General features: G+C 46.2%; 1 protein-coding gene across 2 annotated transcripts in view; it reads right to left on the reverse strand.

Moving 5' to 3' along the window:
• Positions 1–499: 499 nt before the first annotated feature.
• ITIH5 (inter-alpha-trypsin inhibitor heavy chain 5) overlaps positions 500–18,202 on the reverse strand; it is a 75,424-nt gene continuing 57,721 nt past the window's right edge. Inside the window, exons 8-15 of one of the 2 annotated variants that reach the window (XM_082387137.1) lie at positions 15,593–15,761; positions 12,101–12,410; positions 10,505–11,061; positions 7,847–7,900; positions 5,755–5,871; positions 4,654–5,031; positions 2,738–3,043; positions 500–992 (exon numbers count right to left, since the gene is read on the reverse strand). In XM_082387137.1, coding sequence (XP_082243263.1) covers positions 2,754–3,043; positions 4,654–5,031; positions 5,755–5,871; positions 7,847–7,900; positions 10,505–11,061; positions 12,101–12,410; positions 15,593–15,761 — 1,875 coding nt within the window. In that variant the 3' untranslated portion in view covers positions 500–992; positions 2,738–2,753. Of the gene's footprint in view, positions 993–1,394; positions 3,044–4,653; positions 5,032–5,754; positions 5,872–7,846; positions 7,901–10,504; positions 11,062–12,100; positions 12,411–15,592; positions 15,762–18,202 lie in introns of those variants that run through there. The other variant, XM_082387136.1, reaches the window with a different exon arrangement.

An 18,202-nucleotide genomic window follows, 5' to 3' on the forward strand; every position in this document is an offset into this window, starting at 1 on the left:
GCATGAGTGGGTAGAGAACGTTCAGCCCATTTTATTTGGGGATGTGAAACTTTACATTAGGAGACCCATAAAGACGACCCACTGAGATGCCTCTCTTTTTCGGATGAGGGAGTGGATTAGGGTCCCAGGGGTGGAGACTTGCTGAAGAGCCCAGCCAGTCAACTTGTTAGGACCCATTAACATTAGCGATGATGTAACTTGAGGTTTATCCCCTCTAATTGCAACGTACTTCTCAACCTCATTCGACTGCTCATTTCGTATCCCCGAGCCCGCCTTATTTATAAATGCTCAAGGAAAATAAACGACTACCCATATGGTGACATCGTGTCAAAGCTAACCAATGAGCTCTGGAGGCTCAGCCTGGCCCTGCTCTAAGTCTTTTATATGATGTGGGGGAAGTCACCCAACTGCACTCTGACTCCGTTTTCCCACCTAAGAAGAGAATCCCTCCTTGCCGCTGCATTTACTTGAAAAGACCTTGCTATTCACAACACGCGAGGCCAATCGAAAATATGACATTTATCAATCAACTTAAAAAAAAAAACTGAAGTATGACCTTGGGGTGGAGTTTGGAGCCCACAGATCTCACAGCCTTTGGGTAAAACAGAAAATGCCCTGATACATACCTTTTGCAAAAAAAAAAGATATACAATTGAAAAGGAGGAGAAAGAAAAGTGGGATGAGTCTAAAGTAGAAACACTAAAATAAAAGCTCATCCCTAATACTTTTAAAAATGTGCATTTTTTTTTCTGAATAGGAGAGTAAGGGACGGTCACCCCGTTGGAATATCTGGTCCTGCAGTAACAGCCTCCTGTCTGCAGCTTTGAGGCCACACCTGGAACACAGATCCCGGCTCCAGGCGCTAACACAGCGGGCTGGCGTCGCGGCTGCAGGGATTTCTGCCCAGCTGGGCCCGAGGTCTATGTAACAGGAAAGTCCCCGCAGAGCCTGCCCAGGTCCCGGCCAGCCCAGCTCCGGCTCCTCCTTTCCCTCTGAAATAGGGAAGCAGCTGTCAGCAGCCTGGGCCTGTGCATTCACACTGCTGGCATGAAAACAGGCAGCTGAGTTGAGTCAAAAATAACACAGCTGCCGGCCCTGGTCTGGTGGGTTCCCAAGGTGGAGAGAGACGGAGACTCCGAGACACAAGCAGTCCCACCCCCCTACCCCCGCCCCCGATGGCCCTGGCACTAACTTAAACTCCTGCAGCCACCTGGTGTACAAAAACATGTGGATGTCATTTTGCTGCTCGAATGTTTCCCATTCGAACATGGGAAGGCAAGGGCAAAGGCGGTAAACAATTTTCTTAGCTCTGATTTCTCTCCTAGTGCTAAGTCTGCTTCCACATGGCATGAAAGTTCTAGAGTCACTCCCTACTGGAAGAAATGTTCCATGAAGCCAGCACAAAAGCTTTTATTTAATTCGGTCTCACGTCAAAATATTCCATTTCTCTGACCCAAACCTTCCTTTCCCTGCTGTGCCCCGCGTGTCCCGACCGCAGTGAGGATCAGCCTTACTGAACCTCCGTGGTCCAGCAAAGAGCCGGGCAGGAGGGGGAGAGAGGAGGTCTCAAGACCACCATCAACCTCCCTTCCCCTTGATAATGTGACGGACTTCACAGGTTCCACAATGAGGAGGGTGACAGTCATTGACTTTTGACACCACCCTGGCCCCTGATTTTAACCTCTCCCTGATGGAATCAGATTTGCCCAAAGCCTCTTGCTCACGCTGACTTCCTGGCCTAGCATGTCTGGGATGAGGGAGGGTTCCTTAGATCTGTAAGCACGTCCACACTTCCTGCTGAGAACATGCAGTTTGGTTCCTGTAGGTCGGCTCTGTGCTGCCAATGCCTCCCCATCCCAGTTCTGCAAGAGCCTAACTTATCACCTCCTGGGGGACCGAGAGCAAATCAGGTCGGAATCAGGACCAAGGCTGAAGAGCCAAGTGAAAGATGCATCACGCAGCTGGCCGACGCTCCAGCACTGAGACAGGCCCGTGAAATACACCCACATGGGCTGCCCTGTTTATTAGAAGCGCTTAGCTTTCTGGAATAAATAGGAGAATCTCCAACAGCAAAGTTAAGTGATTTACAAAGCCCATTAGAAAAATACCGGTATCTGGGATGCGGAGTCTCTAATTTGAGTCAATTTTTAAAAAACGAAAACAAATTTTCAAGGGCAAGACATCACAGTAGAAGAAAATCCCCTCCTAAGAAAAGACCGAATGGCTTACAGTGATCAAATCTATGTGCTATTTGCATGACTCGTGGCCTGGGCCCAAGGAGAGATTCCCCTGAGGCAGAGGTTGGCAGCACATCCGGAGAACGCAGCAGACGAGGAGGAGAGATGCCTATGCATTAGTATAAGGCAAAAAGCAGAGTGCCCAAACCTGGCCATTTCCACAGAGAAAACAGACTTGATGGCCACCTTCCTTCATCAGTGTCACCTTGTGGTAGGCTGTGAGATGGACAAGCCAGCTGGTATAAGATAGAGACTTGCTTTTAACTGTGACTGGTCCCTTTGGTGCCACCACCTTTCTCTACTGGAGGTGGGGAAGGGGGAGGGGGAGGGGAGGAGCAGGAAATCCCACTCTTGCTTCAACATCCTGACCCCACCCTTTGCTCAAGCAGAGGGTAGACCTTCCCGCCACCAGGGGTGAGCCACGGGCGGCGGCTACCTGCCAAGCGACAAGAACCACACCACGGGGTCCCCGAAGACGTTTCCCTGCCACACATTCTTGCCTTACGGCTGCTGGCGTCAGAGTCCCCGGGATGTGCCCGGGCCAAAGGTGGTCTCGGAGTCAAAAGGATGGGCCGCCAGGTAGTCTTTATACCCCCCGTCAATCAGGTTGGCGGCGTTGTTCCGGGCAAACCAGCAGTCCACCTGCTCTTCCCCGTTGTAGATTTTCCTCTGCTTCCACACCACTGGGACCTGGTGTCCTTTTACCTCGAGGACGGCCTCAGACCTCTCGCCTGCCTCGGGGACGGAAGGATGGGCAGGGTTCTTGCCGACCCCGGTGAGTCTGGCCTCCTGGTTCAGGAATTGACCTGAGAGGACAAAAGAGACATCAGGTCTAGGTCAAGTGCGAGCAACGTGGTTGAACAAAATCTAACTTCAATTCGGGCACCGATGACCAGCAAATGCACGGGTGTGACCCAGAGGAAGGGGATACATGACATCAGAGCAGTGACTGTGGTCCTCGGCTGGAGTCTCCCAGAGGTGCTCCACCTTTTCCAGTGTCCGGGGAAGGTGTGGGGAGGAGAGACCTGAGTGTATTGGTAGTGGCCCCCACTTCTGGAAGCTACCACGGGAAGGATGCCCAACCCACAAGCAGAGATGCCCAGTCTCCTCCTGAGGTGGGAAGATGAGATGGGGGCAAATAACGAGGGAAGAAGGGTCCGGTCTTCCCCTCTCTCCTCCCTCCGGAGGACCCCTTCCACATGTGCACTTAGTGGGTGTGCACTGGGCGGAGGGTGTGGAAAGCAGGGTCAGAATCCTCCAGGTCGAGTGAGGGCATCGCCAAGGCCGAAGGGACAGCAGTCTGCGTCTGGGAGAGGAGCTTCCCAGGCAAGCTGCACAGAGACGCGTCCAGCTCGAGTGCCAGGAAATCCTGCTTTCTAAACCGAGCCCTGGCAGTGGCTCCCTCTTTACTTGTGGGAAAAACGCCCACATGAAATCGCACGTGGAGGGAAGCCAGGCAGAGTGGGCTGCCCGAGGCTCCCAGCCACGGGGGTGCCGCCCGGGGAGGGGCCGTGCATCTCCCGCCTGGTGCTGGGCCATGGGATGTGTTTGCATCCTCTCCCTGAGAGTAAAGAACCAGACCTGGGGAGAAGGACTCCTCATTTCTTTGCTCCCTTTCCCCAAAGGCCTGTGCGAATTAATTTATAAAGCCCATTCCTATTCTAGAAGAGTGTCAGGAAGCAAGAAGTATACTTTTCACACTAATTTGAAAAGATATGTGCACCCCAATGTTCACAGCAGCATTGTTTACACTTGCCAAGATACAGAAGCAACCTAAGTGTCCATCAACTGACCAGTGGATAAAGAAGATGTGGTACACTATGGAATATTACTCAGCCATGAAAAAGAATGAAATTTTGCCATTTGCAGCAACACGGATGGACTTGGAGGGCATTATGCTAAGGGAAATAAGTCAAATTATTATGCCAGAGAAATCAGAAGTCAGAGAAAGACAAATACTGTATGATATCACTTATATGTGGAATCTAAAAAATACAACAAACTAGTGAATATAACAAAAAAAAAAGCAGAATCACAGACATAGAGAACAAACTAGTGGTTACCAGGGGGGAAGGGGGAAGGGACAAGAGAGGGTTGGGGGGGTGGGAGGCACAAACTATTGGTGTCAGACAGGCTCGAGGATGTGTTGTACAACACGGGGAATATGGCCAATATTTTGTAGTAACTGTATATGGAGTGTAACCTTTAAAAATTGTATTAAAAAAAAGCAAAAAGAAAAATTGGCCATGTGCCAAAAAAAAAGAAGAAAAAAGAAAAAGAAATAGACTTTTCATGAGCTACATAAAGACCACATTCCTGTGGAAACTCTCAACCAAGTGAAGATACGGGCAGTATCCGCTTCGTTTTGGGAAACTGAATTCTGTGCCGTGAGCCGGCGTGGAGAGCAGCCACCTACCTAACAGGCCATGGCAGTTGCCAGAAAGGCCTTGGCCGTTGGCGACGTAGAAGCCCAGGTGGTTTCGCTGGTAGGCGGCTGGCTTTTTGTAGAGGTGGAGGAGGATGACGAAGGCCACGTTGCCCTGGATGGCGACGGTGACCTTGGCATTGGCGGACACCGACACCTCCAGCCCCTGGCTCCCCACGGCCGCGCTCTGGTTGCAGGGGAGGACCAGCCTGTTCCCACCATCCACGATGACTCTGGTGGGCGTGATCTCCAGGTAGGACCTCTCGGGCTTGTTGACGAGGATGGTGATGGTGCGGAAGTAAGTGCGTTGTTTCTTGTGGCCGTTTGGGGGAGCGGGGGCCCCGATCAACTCTCCGTTCACCGTCACGCCTTGAAGGCAGGGGAGGGGAAGAGAGCAGTGGTTAGAAAAACTACCCCCACTTTCACGAGAGGGCTTCTCATCAGAATTTCCTTCCTCTCTTGTACCTCTAGGACAAAGAACCTCCGCTCACATGTAGGGACCACTCAGTGCCCACTGAATGAAGGAAGGAAGGAACGAATGCATGAAGGTATGAGTGATTTTTGACCAATGTCCTGGGTAGGAGAAGCTGATGTAGGTTTGGGTGAAAATATCATAAAAAGGGGGTTGACATATACACACTACTATATATAAAATAGATCACTAATAAGAACCTGCTGTATAGCACAGGGAACTCTACTCAATTCTCTGTAATGACCTATATGGGAAAAGAGTCTAAAAAAAGAGTGGATATATGTATATGCACAACCGATTCACTTTGCTGTACACCTGAAACCAACACAACATTGTAAATCAACTATACGCCAATAAAAATTTAAAAGTGAAAAAAAATAAGTAAATAAAAATTTTTTAAAAGGGGATTGACATGTTTGTCTGCTTTCATTTCAGTGTCTGGTTATAGCTCCCAAAACCCTCGTGTGGCCCTGACACAGTATTTTCTTACCCATCAGTTTCCACTACTCCTGATTTGGAGACCCTGGGACACCACTGAGCAGTGGGTTAGAATGCGAAGATTAGGATTTTTTTTTTCACTCCCAAAACTCAAGTCCTTTCACTTTCTAGGCAGAACTCACCAGAGTCCGCATGATCGGAGACCAGCCTCAGGATGTGCCCGGGCTGTCCATCGATGTTGAAACAGACCGTGAGGTTGCTCAAAGGGAAATCGACAACAAAATGGGGGTCTCCATCCGCTGCCAGAACAGGATGAGAACGGGAGAGAAAAAGAAAGAAAAGACATTTATTGGGCACCTTCTCTGTGTAAGCACTCTTCTTCTATTTTCTCATGAGTTATTGACTTAACCCTGTCAACAATGGATCCTCCGTGTCTACACGAGGAAGGTGACGTGATGCACCAGTTACGCAGTCAGTTCGTGGAAAGTAAATATTTGAATGCAGGTCCCCTAAATACAAATATGATGCTCCTGTCACCACACTGCAGTCAAACATAGACAACTGAACTTTAGAGGGAAGCGGGGCATCACCCTACACTCCCCATGACTACTGAGCCCACATTCTTCAATTCCCTGCGTGGCTTCCGCTAATCACTTTCTTCCCCTTTGCCCTCCCCAGTGAAGAGATGTGGATGAGAACTTCCTGTCCTGTGACCAGAGTGCCTTGGCCCTTGAGTCATTCACAGCGCCAGATGGACACAGCCCTTGCATGAGGAGTAATGACCAAGCCCAGTTTAGGGCTGGTGACAAGTAAAGGACACAGAGTCAACGGGAGGTCAGGTGGTGCATCCAGCGATGACCGTGGCAATCCCTCCTCTGGGTCCTACTGACTTTACTGCTCTCAAATTTGTGTCCGCAGATAAGGCCACAAAGTTTGGCTGGCCCCTTTTCCTTACCCATCCTCCTCATTTTCGCCTCTGCTAAAGATGAACAGTCTTGCTTCTTACTGTACAGACAAAATATTTCCCAAGAGTCTACGTCAATTCTCTTTTCTCGTGAGACTGGAGGGTTAGTTTCTCTCTAATCTATACAGCAAACACAATGTGTTCCTGAATTCCTCTCTACTTTACGTGTACATGTATGTATACGCATTTGTATATGGTGGGGGGTATGGGCCAGGAGTTCAGTGTTTTCAGGCTACAAGCCAATTAATGTTCTTGGTGGAACTGCTGAAAAACCCTCTCTGCCCCCAGCGTGACTCAGAAGGGCCTTTGGAAGAATCTGGTTCATCTCACTGTAAAGTGCCTCAAGCACCCAGTGAATGGCAACTTAATAAAGAAAAACAAGGTACTGGTCTTTTGTAGATGAAAAAATAACGCCCATTAAAGATAAAAGTCCATATTTTTGGCACTCTGTGGGTACAAATATAACTACGTGACAGTTCTCTGAGAGTTTCTTGTGTTCACACCATATTATTTCTACTCAAATCTTCCAAATCCCTTTATAAGGAAAGATGCTGCCTGCTCCAGAAAAGAGAGGAGAGGTCTGGAAGTCATTACTCCATGCTGCATCCAAGAGGAAAGTTTTCCTGGATTCCATAAAGCATGTGTGTTCAAAGGAACGACACGCTACCCACTGGAGACCATGTGTTTCCTCTCCCCAGAGCTAATCTCCAGGTTGTCCCGGGCTATGTGAACCTGCACGCCCAGCACATCGGCAGCAAGGCAATAAGAAAGACTTACAAAGGCAGATGTGTTCATCTGAAGAATAAAACCCAGCCCTTGTGTCCTTATTCCATCCAGATTTTTATTATAATCCCAGGAATATGGCCAAGGGAAATTTTAGGGCATTGTTATCTGTTCTTCCCTTCTAAAGCCAAGGATTATGAAAACAATAAAATAATAATGTTTAAAAACCTTGCATTGTCACAGATATTTGTAACACCAGAAGCTAGAAGCAAGCATACTTCAGATCTCTAAAATCAAACGTCTTTCCAGCTCAATCATGCTGAATGTGTAGCTCTGTCCATCCACCCTTCTATCAGGGCTCCTGCCAGGCTCCTCAGGACTGTGTTACCCACGAGGTTTATGCGATGGTTTAATGACGATCCTGGTTTTGAGAACTGCCCCACGCTGCCGGTTTGCACTAAATAAATATGGGTCCTCACATCTCGTCCTATGAGCTCATGTTCTAACTGGCTTCGGGAAATTCCTGGTCATCCGCTTCCTAAACATTTCAACTCTCAAATCACACACCAGCACATTCTTTCCTTTACCTGAGGTTTTGGAGACTTTAATCCTTGGGTTGTATGGTTCCTTGAGAGCAGGTCCTAGAGAGGAGAAGGAAGAGATCCACCACTGTTATTCATTAAAGAGGAGGAAGTGAGAGGTACAGAGGGCTGAGAGGAGTCAAACACAGCTTTCAGATACGTTTGTGACAATTTAAACACATCTCTTTTAAAGGAGGCTCTTGGCCTCGCAACACAAAGTGAAGGTGTAAATGAGGAGGCGTAACTATTTTATTCCTCTATAAATTAGATAATATTCTTCTTGTCTGTGATTTCTGTGTATATAATAGGAGAAAATATTCTATCATTCTTAAGGTATAGTTATGGGGGGAGGGGGGGAAAGCAAAGTTGTTTAATGGGGACAGAGTTTCAGGTTTGCAAGATGAAAATGTTCTGGAGATCTGTTTCACAATGATGGGAAGATACTTGACACTACTGAACTACACACTTAAAAATGGTTACAATATAGAGAACAGACTGGTGGTTGCCGAGGGGGAGGGGGTTGGGGGAGGGATGGAGTGGGAGGTTGAGGTTAGCAGATGTAAGCTTGTATATATAGAATGGATAAACAACAAAGCCCTACTGTATAGCACAGAGAACTATATTCAGTATTCTCTGATAAACCATAATGGGAAAGAATATTAAAAAAAAAGAATATAAGTGAATCACTTTTCTGTACAGCAGAAATTAATGCAACACTGTAAAGCAAGTATACTTCAGTTAAAAAAAAAGAATGGAAAAAAGGGTTATGATGGTAAATGTTACGTTATGTGTTTTTTGCAAAATAGCAATTTAAAACAACCAAAAATATACAAGAATGTAAAAGAAAAAGATAATGCGACAATCCAGGTCTATAGCCATGTGCGTAAGTACAATTCACAAAGCAGCAGGCAAAAATAAACACTCAATTAAAGAATAACCTAAAAGTAAATTACTTTCTGTCAATAAAATAAAATTAATATCTTATTTCAAATTGTCTATATTAAGATTATGCTCCTCTTAACTGATTTTTGCCCCCCAGAAAATGAAGATCACAGTATCTCAATGTTTTTTAAGCTCCCCCTTCTCCAACTGGTCCCTGGTCAGCCAGACACAGACAGAATCAGGCCGACCACAAAGGAGGAGCGACATATCAGTCCGAATGGCTGCTTTGAGGAGGCTTAAATTGTCACAGACACTCAAAAAAATCATAAAATTAAAACTAAAAAATCATCTGCAGGGAAATCCTATGTCTAACAAGCCTTTTGAGCAATCAGTCAGTTATTCCCTCATCTGTGTTCTTGGCCCTCTGAGTCTCGTGTCATTTGAGTTTGCTCTCTCCTGAAGCTGCTGAGATTTGAGTTGCTGACACTGAATCAAGATGTTACTCAAAAAGCCATCTTCCCTGGATGTGGCATGGATCTTGTAGCGTGACGTAACAACATCATGCAACTTTCTTTTCATCCTTTTCATCAGAACGAATATTGTACTAGTTTTGCCAAGACAAGTTCCACTCTTTCTAAAGAGGCAACATATCATTTTTCACCCCTACATCAGGTCTGAACTTTTCAATAAATTTCTAGTTCTACACTCCTCATGGGAAAGGGTATCTCACATGTGTAGAACACTTATTATATACCAAGGCCTCTACACGTTTAATCCTTGCAACAACCTTTCAGGGAAGATATTACTACCTACATTTTACAGGTGAGGGAATGGAAGCTCAGAGAGGTTCTGAAACCTGCCCCAAGCCACACAGCTGGCTAGGAGGAGCCGTGAGCTGAAACTCTGTCTGGATCCTAACCGTGTGCTCTCCCTACCATGCCCAGGTGATTCTCAGGGTTGAGAATATGAGCATCAAATGAGGCCCAGGGTTAATGTCAGTTCCCTCACCTTAGGACATGTGAACCTGACAGGAAGTTAAGAAAAATGTCACACATAAAAAAGTGCTGTTTTCCATAAACAGATATTACTGATAATATAAACCTCTGCTTTGGTTGAATTACTTTTCCTGTCCTTTTCCCATTCTTGGTGCTACTAATTTCCCCTGACAAATGGCACTGAGACAGATAATAAAAATTTCTGTTTAAACTCTGGATTCTCTTGAGAATCCAGAACTTAGTTCCTCCTATATAATAATATCTATAATAAAATTTTATTAATTTTATTTAATTGTAAACAAAATCATTAAAATTTAAAAAATAAAACTTTAATTTAGAAAATTATAAGTAAAATTAACAAAATATGAGTAAATAAAATATATAATAAAATTTCATTTTATTTTCTCTATAAAATAAAATAATATTTTCTCAGGAAAATAAAATCAAGCATATGCATAAAATGACATAATTGAAGTACTTAAAATATAGAAAGGCATTTAAAAATGAGTATTTGTTTACTTGTCTGTTCATCCCTGTGCCTCCAATAATGCCTGGTTCACGGGAGGCACTCAATATTGATGATTTATCGATAGACTGATTTTACTTTCTCGAATTTCTCTATAGAGATCCATGGTTTATAACAACACAAACACAAGCTAAGTCACTCTCTGAAGGCTAGGAGCTGCAGGTAGAGAACATTGTTTATAGGAATTATAATATGAGAAAGTAAGACAGACGACCTTGACCTGAGAAGGAGCCAGAAGGGCCATCCCGAGAGTGCCCTTACCTGGCTGCAGGTGGGCGCCCCTCAGGCTCTGCATCACCGTTTCAGGCCCCGTGGCCGCGGGCGTGCCGTAGGCGTCCTCCGGGGTCTCTGTCCGCGGTGCTGACTTGAGCGTCATGGAGGTGAATGGAGTGAGGAAGCGATGGTTCACGGCCAGAGCCTGTACCTCGTGCCTCAGCTGCTCTCTCTCCGGCCCCTCAACACTCTGCAGCCAGGAACTCAGCAGCTCCTTCAGGGTCAGGTAGCTCCAGAGACGCTCCAGGTGGTTGGAGTCCTCCTGACCACCCGCCTTGGGCCTGGGGCTCCCCGGGACGTCGTTCCCCATCCTCCGGGGCTCCACAGGCACGTCCTTCTTGAGTACGACAAACTTCTTACTGTTGCTGGCCGTGACCTCCACGTGCAAGCGGTCCATCTCCCTGTCCACCAGCTTCCCCGCGATGATGATCTCCGAGCCATTGAAGTAGTTGGGGAACAGGGTCCTGGTGGCATGCTCTACCAAGCCGGGTGGATAATCCACGCGGATGTCCGAGAGGAGCGGCGTCCTGATCTCATCGTAGAACCTGGAGAGGAGGAACAGAGAGGGAGAATCGGGGCCTGCACTAGCTACAGGCAGGTCACGTCCTAGAGGAAATCACAGGCTGTCTGGGGGGCGGGGTGGATCTGATCTTAGAAGCAACCAAGTCCAACATTCCACCCAGCAGAACATCTCAGACAGGAGGCAGTGCAGCCGTAGCTTGAACACCACTGGTGACGGAGAACTCACTATCTCACAAGCTCCCTCGCCGTTTGCCAGACTTAAATTCTGGTTTCCTCTTCACCCCAGAACATAACACAGTCAGCGACCACTTTCAACTGGCCATTGTGCTTCAACATAAAAACACGATCATTGTAACTAGCACGTAACACGGAGCTGACGCTACCTATCCCACCTCCCTCTCAGGGTGGAATTAGAGTAAATACAGGCATAAATTGTTTTATTGCAATTCAAAGACCTAGCATTTTTTCACAAAATGAAGGTTTGTGGCAATGCTGCATTGTCAGATGATAGTTAGCATTTTTTAGCAATAAAGTATTTTCCAATTAAGGTATGTACATGACACTATTGCATGCTTAATAGACTACAGTGTGATGTAAACATAACTTTTATGTGCACTGTTAAAGCAATCCACCTGTGGGACTCGCTTTATTGCAATATTTGCTTTATCACTGTGGTCTGGAACTGACCTGCAGTATCTCTGAGGTGCGTCTTGAGATGAGGAAGTGCTCTGAAGTGTCAGGAAGACAGTTATAACCATAAGAGCTAACGGAACACCTAATCTGTGAAAGCCGTCCTGCCAATACTTCACGTAGGTTTTCTCCTTAAATTCTATCATCTGACCAGAATCCTCATTTTACGGTTGGGGAGACCGAGGCACAGACAGTCTTAAAGCCTCAAGTCACAAGGCAGGACCAGAACGTGAACCCAGATCCACCCAGTTTCAAGACCCGTGGCGATGTCTCCCACGAAAGGAGTGACGATCAGACTTGGGGTCCGTCCTCACGTCCGAGACTCCCGCTGAGCCTGCCCCCCGCCCCGAGAACACAGACAGACCCACGGACCCGATGAGCTGGGCGCGGGCGTCGTGGTCCTCGTGGACGTGCCGTGTGAGCCCACAGTTCTCCAGGGACAGCTTCTCCAGCAGCCTGAAGTCCACGTCGGCCCCGATGCCCACGGTGAAGATGCAGACCCGGCCCCGGGCAGCCTCCCTGGTGTTGTTGAGGATCTTCAGGGTGTGGGTCTCCCCGGCGGTGGGCTTCCCGTCTGTCAGGAAGACGAGCAGGGACACACTGCGGTCCTCGATGTCGTTGTGGGCCACGAAGTCGTTGAGAAGCCTGATGCCCCTCTGCAGGGCCCCGTTAATATCCGTGCCTGCGGGACATAGAACAGGACACCTGAGGAGCCTCGCCACCTCCTTTACCTGGACACACCTTCTCGGGCCCCTCACGGGCACCCGCAGGAGTGACGCGTGGGGAAAGCAGCCACCTGCATTCATGGCGCGACTCCACGTCACTAAGACTGCTAGAAACTTGGCAAATGACTAGGAACGGCAGAGAATTATATAACCTTGTCCTGAAGGTGTCTGATGGCACCTCAGCTTAGGCGTCTCTACTCCCTTAGCGTGAACGGTTTCTACCTCCTTTTTGGAGAATCACTTTGGAAAGGGAAGGATGGTGCTGGGTGCAGGAATTCAGAGAAAGAAAGCATCCCAGAGGGAAGGGAACGGCACAGAATGAGGAGGTGGGGATGTGGAGACCATCGCGGCGACCTCACTGGAGGATGCTGATTAAAGCACTCACTCATTTTTTTTTTTATTGCTGTCGTTGTCTTTCCTGCTTCCTGCCCCTTCAGGATCACCCCTGCTTGTTAGGACCCCACCAAGCGAAGGCTTTCAAGTTTACACCTCCTACCCCTGCCGTTTCTAATTCAGACACGCTTGTCAATGCAGCTCTGATTAAAGTCAGGGGACAGTGTCTGTGGAAGGTGCTGGACAGGTATTTTGCTTGGGGGATGGAGAGACGGATGGTTGGTGGAAGTCAAAACTGCCAACTAATGTGAGGTTTCTGGATTAGCTAAGAATTTCATTCAACTCTGCTGCTGCTGTTCTACCATCGCCAAGAAAAACTGAGAGTTCTTACTGCAGCCGTGAATACTTACTTCCTTTTTCTGACTCCACTGGGGGTTTTTTTAGTGGCCTTATTGACATACCAAAAATTTCACGCATTTTGGTCGCTAGGGATTTTCTTCTTTTTTTGCCGAGCTGCATGGGTAATGCAGGATCTTAGTTCCCGGACCAGAGATCCATCCCATGCCCCCTGCAGAGGAAGTGCGGATTCTTAACCACTGGACCACCAGGGAAGTCCCAAAAATTTCACCCATTGTAAGTACACAATTAATGATTTTTAGTAAATTTATGAAGTTGTGTACCCATCACCACAATCTATCCCCCTGACTGGAGTGACTTTTATCTCCCTGCAAAATGTACCATATTTGAGTGAACCAGATAATTTTCCCCACTGCTTTACATCCTCCAGAACTTCTGGCTAAAATATACATGACTAGGACTGTGCAAACACATTGATAATTCGTTCTAAGATGTACACATGGCCCGAACATAAGGGAAAGTTACAGCTGAAACAGTATTTAACAATTCTTTGGGTTCACTCACTTGCCTTTCTGAATGCCCAGCCCAGTTTCACGCTGCCTCTGGATATGCGGGCATGAACCAAAAGGCAGGTGTTCATTTTCTCTTTAACCTAGAACGTAACAATAATGCCAAATCTCTCACTGCATTTTAAAGCCCAGGAGAGCCCAGGCAAAGGATGCACTTAGCTTTTCTTACCCGAGACACCAAAGCACAGCACAGCTTGGCATCGAATGTCTGTTAAGTTGGGGCATCTCCTACACACTTAACAACAGGGGGGCTTTCTCCCCAGGGAGCTGCCCCAACCATTCCGCCGAGAGCTCCCCCAGGGTCATCAAAGGACCCAAGTGCACCAGCAAGAGGGACCACTTGGGTAAAATGGCCATATCTGACACCTAGAGAAGACTTCCTAGTGCAGCCACTGATCTAAGTACTTTAAATATTTTAACTCATCTCATCCTAATAACAAGTCCATTATTATCCTCGCTTTACAGATGAGGAAACCGAAGTATAGAGAGTTTAAATGACTCATAGCTGGTAGAGCTGGATTCTGGCTTCAGAATCTATGCTCATCTCCTGAAATGACACTTTTCTGAGAGAAGTAGATTAATTTTCTGTTCACCTGCAGAGGCTGGGACAATGAAGTACCAAGAAAAAATAAAGGAAACCAATAAGGTTTCTATGGTTTAGATTCCAAAATACACACAACTCTTTTCTAAAGCTTTATCTCCACCTCCCACACACAAAGGATTCTCATAGTAAGCAGTACCATTAATATAATCTAAATAATTTTAATGCATATTCTTTGAGTATGCACTGTAGTTCGGGAGCTATGACAGGAAACGGGGGCTAAACAAAGATGAAGGAGAGTTTCTTCCCTCAAAGATTTGACCATCTTGTCAACTTCCTGCTGTAGATTATCACTATAATATTAAATCTAACCTTTCATTCCTCCTATCAACCAGTAAAACAGTAACTAGATCGTGTTGTTGTCGAGACTGGTAGGAAATTCCATTTATAAATCGAAATTCCATCCAAACAAGATCAAGTTCCAAACGAAGTTCATTTGGGAAACCAGAACTTCGCCTTGGATGGAAAATAACAAATATATGAGCGATGAGAAACTCAGATGGAAGAGGATGGACAGAAATGGGTGTTTTCTATGTTTCCAGGTATCCAAAGCAGAATTATCTGAGACACCCAGGAGATGGTGTCTCTACAGGGGCCTTTAAGAAAGGTGTCAAAGGGTCAGGTTCGGGTCCAATAAACACTCCAGTACTGAGCACCTGCCACGCATCCACTGTCCTAGTGACGGATGTAACAGCAGAAGTCAGCTCTGTGTCCAGGGTCGAAGGAACTCACATCCAGCACGGTTGGTAACACACTGTTCTGACTCTCTAACCTTAGAGTCCTTTACGGCCTTTTCCCGCATCTGCGTACTTACCTCATCACGACCCCCCAGCCAAGTGTGCAAAACCTGAGTCCTCCCCTTTCCACCCAGAGCACCGCCCAGGCCACCTGGGCTCCAAGAGGACTAACGGCTCAGGAGGGCAGCTCCACCTGCTGCTTCCCAAGGTGCTCATCTTCAAACACACAAAACACTGAATCATCCATGTGGCTTTCATTCCCCACCCCAAAAAACAATTTACAAAAAGAGCTGCATTGTTTGGGATCCGTGAGATAAACCAGGAAAGGCTCCAAAACCTATCAGGTATTTCCCCCCCACTAACTTACTTGACCATCTTAGTTTGGGGCCTGGAAGAGGAGAAACAAGCTCCTGGGAAAGCTCTCCCCCTGTTATCTCCTTTCCTGTGATCAGCGTCAGCTTTCAAATCCTCGTCTCTGGGCAGAAAGTTAGCTACTCACGTATCCCGTCGAGGCGAATGGGCAAAGCAGGATGCACGTTTACCTCCGGTCGGTGACATGTGGTGAATGTAGACTTTGCCGTCTCTGATATTGTTGGGAGTAACTGACACCAAATGGTCCTTCCACACTTTGACCCGGTTGGAAAATCCAATGATATTGAAACGGTCCTGGGGTCGGAGGTCATGCAGAATCGTGAAAAGGGCATCTTTGGTCTAGACAAACACAAAAGCAAAACCAGTCACGTCTGAGTGCATGAGTCCACGCGTCCCCTGGCTTGGAAACTGCACACCGGGGACAATCCCAGGGTTAAAATTAAGTGCCTGCTACGTAAAGGGGACTCGGATAAATGTCAAGGAACTTTGTCACCTAGCTGGAAAAAAAAAAATCAGCATTAATATGTTACAATCTTATATAAGACACGAATGGGTGTTTCATATATGCACCATCACATCTGCGGGAATCCACGGTGCATCAAGCCTCTGTATCTTTCACCACTGCTATTCTCTAGACCTGGAATGTTCTTCCTTACTGCCTCATGCCTCTGTTTCATCTGACAAGCCCCTCGTCATTCAAAACCCAGCTAACATGCTATATTCTCTATTTGCAACATTTTCTAGCTCCTCTAAAGACAGCGCATATCTTCTCTCCTTTAGGCTAGCACTGTCCTCAACATACTCACATAGAAAAGTGCGTATTACCCGTCATGACTACAGTCTGCTTCATGCCTCTTTCCCTTCCTCCAGCGTCAGCTCTCTGAAGGCAGGTGCATCTATTTTCTTATCACCCAGAGCAGAGGAGAACTCCTGACACATAGGAGGCGCTAGAGAGAAGTTCAGAGGATGAACGAATGCATGGACACTTATGAGTTATAGATGAAGGGTACGAATAATAAATACCACTGGAATTTAAAAGAGAACGAAGCACTGCAGGCTGGAGTGATGTGAGAAGGTGTCACAGAGAAGGGGGAATTGAGAATGAGACTCAAAGGAACTGGGTAACTTGAGAGACGAGGGAGGGCATCCCAGAAAGAAGCAAAGGAGGTCAGAGAGACGGCTGGAGGAAAGCAGAGAGGTGACACAGGTGAGTTCCGGAGATGCTGAGCGAATGAAAGGTGTGCAGGTAAGTCAGACGTGACTTGTGGAAAGAGGAAAGAAACCATCGGAAACTGAAAACAGAAAAGCTCCAGGACTGCAAACGAAGCAACCAACAAGGGATTAATCTCCACAATATACAAACAGCTCATGCAGCTCTATATCAAAAAACAAACAACCCAATCAAAAAATGGGCAGAAGATCTAAATAGACATTTCTCCAAAGAAGACATACAAATGACCAAAAAGCACATGAAAAGATTCTCAACATCACTAATTATTAGAGAAATGCAAATCAAAACTACAATGAGGTATCACCTCACACCAGTCAGAACGGCCATCGTCAAAAATCTACAAACAATAAATGCTGGAGAGGGTGTGGACAAAAGGGAACCCTCTTACACTGTTGGTAGGAATGTAAATTGGTACAAGCACTATGGAGAACAGTACGGAGGTTCCTTAAAAAACTAAAAATAGAGTTACCATGTGATCCTGCAATCCCACTCCCGGGCATATATCTGGAGAAAACCATAATTTGAAAAGATACACGCACCCCAACGTTCACTGCAGTGCAGTTTACAATAACAAAGACATAGAAGCAACCTAAATGTCCATCAACAGAGGAATGGATAAAGAAGGTGTGGTACATATATACAATAGAATATTACTCAGCCATAAAAAAGAATGAAATGATGCCATTTGCAGCAACATGGATGGACCTAGAGACTGTCATACTGAGTGAAGTAAGTCAGACAACTATCATATGATATTGCTTATATGTGGAATCTAAAAAAAGGGTACAAATGAACTTACCTACAAAACAGAAATAGTTACAGATGTAGAAAACAAACTTATGGTTACCAAGGGGGAAAAGGGGGGAAGTGATAAATTAGGAGATTGGGATTAACATATACACACTACTATATATAAAATAGATAACTAATAAGGACCTACTGTATAGCATAGGGAACTCTACTCAATACTCTGTAATAACCTATATGGGAAAAGAATCTGAAAAAGAATAGATACATGTGTATGTATAACTGATTCACTTTGCTGTACACCTAAAACTAACATGACATTGTAAATCAACTATACACCAATAAAAATGTTTTTAAAGAAAGAAAAAAGAAAAGCTCCAGGAGCCTGGACAAGAGTTTTTAAAACAATCAACTCGATATTGTGAGCAAGCACTGCCTTCTCTAAACAGCATTATTGCTAGACATTGAAAGAGATGCGGCATATGAGATATGAGGTAGGGTATGCTCATTACATAATTGCCATAGCAACGACCTCTGCCACCTTTCACAGGGGTGAAGAGCACTTCACTGTAAGGGCAGGAGGGCTGGGGTTCACCCTGGATCCATCACTTACTACCTGTGTGGCCCTGACAGATAAAGACAAAGAAATACTATATGATATCACTTACACATGGAATCTAAAAACAGAACAAAACCCAACCTCATAGAAAAAGCGATCAGACTTGTGGTTACCAGAGGCACCAGGTGGGGGCTGAGGGAATTGGATAAAGGTGGCCAAAAGGTCCAGACTTCCAGTTACGAG

This window comes from Balaenoptera borealis (assembly GCF_965194805.1).
Source record: "Balaenoptera borealis genome assembly, chromosome: 3".
NCBI lineage: Eukaryota > Metazoa > Chordata > Mammalia > Artiodactyla > Balaenopteridae > Balaenoptera > Balaenoptera borealis.